The sequence below is a fragment of the Glycine max genome, chromosome 3, assembly GCF_000004515.6.
Source record: "Glycine max cultivar Williams 82 chromosome 3, Glycine_max_v4.0, whole genome shotgun sequence".
NCBI classification, from domain to species: domain Eukaryota; kingdom Viridiplantae; phylum Streptophyta; class Magnoliopsida; order Fabales; family Fabaceae; genus Glycine; species Glycine max.
Window position 1 is genome coordinate 5,153,401 of NC_016090.4, and position 4,894 is coordinate 5,158,294.

A 4,894-nucleotide genomic window follows, 5' to 3' on the forward strand; every position below is an offset into this window, starting at 1 on the left:
TATATAGCAGTACAAAATAATACATACTGATATTTTTCGGCCATTTGCATAGTTCTACTCTGCAATATCCTGGAAATCAAAATCTTTTTGCTAATTATTAGCGTAAAATACCATTTTATCACTTTATTTATTCCATAGTTTAAATCTCTAATGGTTTAATTCCTCTGTTCATTTTAGTCTAAAGTTTGATATATATATATAGCCATAGGTTGACAATGAGCGTGTGTTTAACAAGCCAAAAAATAGTTATTATTAACTTCCTTTTTTTTTTTTTTTCAAACGCATTGAATTCCAATTAATTGTACCAATTAACCTGGACGATCCCTGTCCATTCATTCTTTCCTACAAACGAAGAAGCCACATCACATGTAAGGGCCATTCAGGTAATTACATTTTTGGCACAATATAGTATAACACTTAAATTCTCTCATCACATGGATACGTAACTTTTATATTTAATACAAAGAGTTTAAGAAATTAAGAGTGTCTGAGGTACATTCTTCTTAGGCAAATGTGTTCTTCGATCGACTAATCCATGTTTTGGATTGCTTGAAGCACTGCTTGCTTCACTACTTGCGCGTCGATGCTTTCATTCTCTTGACTCTGCAAAACCAACAGGTTTATCCAGTGTTACACATGTATCAAAATCATATAGGAGAATTTTCAGGTGCACCATTCAATTAACCAGTTAACTCCATGACAAAAGGTGGATAATATAGCTGTCTACTTCACGAGTACTGAAACACTTATAATAATTTTCTTAAAATGCTTTTTTGAATTTTTTTTTCTATTCCATCACATCTCTTATCTAATGTTCTCTATCCTACATATTTTTTCTTAAATTGTATAATTTGTTACATAAATTATATCTACAAAATAGTAGTGTTATTCTTGCTTTATTGGCGGATACACGGCCCATGCAACTACAGAACACGGTTAAACGAATCCATATATGGGAGCCACACTCATTATTATGTCAGTACTTTGGAGTTCGGACTATGAAGCTAGAATTTTAGATATGTCGCTCAAACCAAAGTTGTACAACTCACGCGTGATATTTTGATTATTTTCCTTTTTCCTTCTTCTTAATTTACTGTTTTTATTTCAGGAGAATATGAACTATTGTGTTGGTTTCACAAGTGATGTAATCCCATTAACTAAGCCATGAATTGTGATCCCCTTTTACATGGTTAAAATTATTTAGCAAGGAAAATTAAAAGAAGAATACTATAAAATATATAAATGAAACAAAAAAAAGTAATATATATATATATATATATATATATATATATATATATATATATATATTAAAAGTTTCACAAGTCATTGGTATTTAAGCCAATAATTGTGACCTGATTTTAGACACTTAAAAATTATTCCAAAGGAAAACAAAAGAAGGCAAATATATTAAGGTAGGAAGGAATTAGATGATCATGTATATCCTAGTGTATTATCTTACTTCTCCTCCGACAGCTTCAAGCTGGAAGGTGTCTTCGCAAGAAACCCTAGCATCAAGCACATCAAGTCCCAGTTCTTCAAAGGCGTCGAGTATTGCCGCAAGCATACCGGGGCAATTCCTTTCTGAAAACACATTAATGAGGAATCCCCTTTCTAGGGTTTCTACGGTGACCTATGAAATTTTAAGAAAAAATATAGAAAGTGTTAAACATGTGTTATGTTATAGATTAATGAGAGAGAGCTAGAGAAAAAAAAAATCTTTTTACAACTCATCAGATATTGTTAGTAATATTCTCTAATAAGAATCAAAGATTCACTTTGATAATATGCGTAACTTTTAATGCAAACTTTTATCACGCCAATTATCAAGATAAAATTTTGATTTTGATTAGAGAATTGCACAGATACAACACTTATAAATAAATATGTAAGTTTTATCCGAAAAAGTAAGTCATGCAACTGTTATATGTATGCAGGTTGGAGTATCCTTGTAACCCTTTAATAAAATTTCTTTTGCTTTCAAAAATGAAAAAAAAAAAGTATGAAAACAATAAGCACCATGGGAAGTTCGTCTTGGGAGATGGATGATTCAGCAGTTCCAAGCTCTGAGTTCAACCCATCAACTTTTTGCTTCAGCTCCTCTATGTATCTGGTGGCATCCACAATAATTGAGGCTTTGTTCACCTGCCAAATTAACCAAAAAATAAAGTCAAAAACTAATGAAAAACTCTTGATTTATGCTAAAGAAGCATTGAAAGCCAAAGTTAATATGCATCATATATATTATAATCAGTGTGTAGAGTGAATTACAGCACTGGAATTTGTAACCGATCGAAGTTGTTGCAACTTGCGTTGCATAGCTGCTTTTTTACTACGCCGCCTAGAATCCATGCTTCTTCCAACTTTCCTCTAATTGATTTTGGTTTTTGGTTTCTCGATGGCTTTCCTTTCCCATGAGGCTTAGGGGGGTTTCTTTTTTTTATATATAGGAAGGGTGGGTGTAAATAATATTTGTTATCTCTTGTTTATTTCCCTGACGACTACCTACATATTCCCCACTAAATTATGCTTTTGAAAACTGAATTACGAAATTGGCCTTGCCATTGGATATTTCTCAAGAATTTTTTATATTCAAAATATGTTACCGAAAAATATTTCATGTTCAATTGCAAATTGGTATATTTGGAGTGGTCACTGATCTCAGTGATCCCTTATCATGTTTCCAAACATGTACACGAGAGTAGCACACATGAATTTTAAGCAAATGTTAATAATTAATAATATGTTATGTAAGAAGATTCAAACTCACGTTATCTTTATAAGTCCAATCCTTATGTCTTTCTTTCCTTTTCCAGCCTATACTTACATAATCTTTCTTTCCTTTTCCAGCCTATACTTACATAATGGGTTTTCTTTTCATTCCACCAGAATTAAGACCAGTTTTATTGTAACTGATCTTCCTTTATGATACGTCCTGTTCTAGATTCTAGACTCAAGGACTTAGACAATTATATAAAGCCAAAGTATTATGGTGTTACAAATCATAAACAACTAAATGCCAATGTAAGTACCTCCTTCATAAACTTTCCTTTAACCCACTTTTTTTTTGTTTTTCCTTTTAAGGATAACTGCGTATATTTGTTTATCTTAAAAAATGTATATTTGTTTAAACTACCAATATCTCACATCAACATTAAGAGTAAAAGAGTGCAAAGAAAAAAACACCTCAAACATGGGTTGAAGTCGAGAGGCTAGCTAGGTTAATATGCCGAAAATTATAGAGCAAGATAGGGTCTCCTTTTTCTTTTTTTGGTGATAAAAAGATAGGGTCATCTTGTATGAAATTTAGAAACAGTAACTAGTTCAATTACTATTTCGTTCACCCCTTTTTACATGCATAAACATTAATGATTATATTGATAATATTAGTACATTCATATTTCATATTCACTTCCTTTGCTTGATTTCGCTCTAAGCAACCAAGAGTTAATTGCTTTCTTGATATTTTTATGTTTCTGTCCTTTTTACCCAGCGCTTATTTTGTGAAGCAACCTATATATCTACCGCTTCAATTTACATTTTATTGCTTCCTATATTCATTGTAAACATACAGCCAAACTATGCTCAGATCCCATCATAACTTTAGATGTATTCACATAAACGAATAATGATCAAAGTTTACATTAAAAAAATAGTTATCCTGTTCTCACATGCGGCCAGTGAAATACTTATAAACAATTGAAGCAGCAAAACAACCCGTTGACATGAAATCTTTAGTTGAGTTTGTAACTTCTTTTTTTCATCTAGACAACCGACATTGAACCGAGTAGAATTATGGTAAACGAAAAATCTTTCATTATCAGTATTTAATATAATTAAATATTCATAATTTAAATTCGATCTAAATTATTAAGTTGAAACAATCCGCACAGTTGATTCAGGTGTGTGCTTTAGTTAATTTTTGTAACTTTGATTTAGCCCAAGTAGAAGTTTAATTGAGTTTTATGCAATACAGGTCATGTGTTTGGTGTAGTTAATTAATTTGTAACTTTGATTTAGCCCAACTAGAAGTTTAATTGAGTTTTTTGCATTAATGAGAGAAAAAGGGGCATTATAGAGAAAACAGCACAAACAAAATTGATGAAAAACGTAGAATTATAGAAAGAGAGAATGACATGGGAGCCCCGTGAGAGGGATTTGGAGGGATTATATTGACAGCTAAACAACGTTTGACGCTTCCTTCGCAGTTTTCGATGCTTATGATGGAATGGAATCCCTTCATGGCTTCATCCTCCAATTCCAACCCCATGCATGTCTATAATCCATTCCCTCTCTATCACGTGCAGATTCCCTAACCGCGTTAAGCTATAGCCCACAACAATCTATATATTATACTAAACATTTCATTCCTCACTGACTCACTGTGCACGTGCCACCCCTTCCCCTTCTCTTCATGTGACCTTCTTCTACTCAGTGGGGATTTGAATGGACCATTATGTCTCAATATCTTATTATAAAATTAAATTAAGACTATAATTTAGTATAAAATATTTAAGTTAAGATACAAGTTATTTTAATTTAAAATTAATTTTGATTTTTTTAAGGTAAAACTAAGTATGTAAAAATATATTTATAATTAATTTTAAACTCAGAATTAATCCTTCAATATCAAATTAAACACGTATTTAATCATGTTTGGAATTATCGTTTGAGACGTGAAAGTCATAACTATTATTAACATGTTTGGAAAAGTGATGCGTCAGTAATTTTTACGTCCAACACCCACGTCTAACAAGAAGTAATACTTATTATTAGCTTTCACTTTTCTACATTTTGGATTCACATTGTGAGGTTCTAACATAGAACCAAACATGTTATAAGTGTATGTTTTGTTTGTTGTTTTGCAAACGTGTCATGCTATGTAAAAGCTTCAAAC

At 31.6% G+C, this 4,894-nt stretch overlaps 1 protein-coding gene across 1 annotated transcript; it reads right to left on the bottom strand.

The window, feature by feature from the left end:
* Positions 1-336: 336 nt before the first annotated feature.
* Positions 337-2,413, bottom strand: LOC100499821 (ACT domain-containing protein). Its single transcript, NM_001249549.3, has 4 exons — positions 2,269-2,413; positions 2,017-2,142; positions 1,460-1,630; positions 337-603 (listed from the first exon to the last, which is right to left on the bottom strand). The coding sequence occupies exons 1-4, from the start codon at positions 2,347-2,349 to the stop codon at positions 529-531; spliced, it is 453 nt and encodes a 150-aa protein (NP_001236478.2). The 5' UTR covers positions 2,350-2,413; the 3' UTR covers positions 337-528.
* Between the last annotated feature and the right edge of the window lie 2,481 nt (positions 2,414-4,894).

Bases quoted from the DNA above. Each gene is read 5' to 3' on its own strand.
- LOC100499821 (NM_001249549.3), bottom strand. From the start codon at position 2,349: ATGGATTCTAGGCGGCGTAGTAAAAAAGCAGCTATGCAACGCAAGTTG. The intron at 1,631-2,016 runs GTGCTTATTGTT...AAAATTTCATAG, and splicing joins CCCAAGACGAACTTCCCATG to GTCACCGTAGAAACCCTAGA. The intron at 604-1,459 runs GTAAGATAATAC...TTGGTTTTGCAG, and splicing joins TTGAAGCTGTCGGAGGAGAA to AGTCAAGAGAATGAAAGCAT.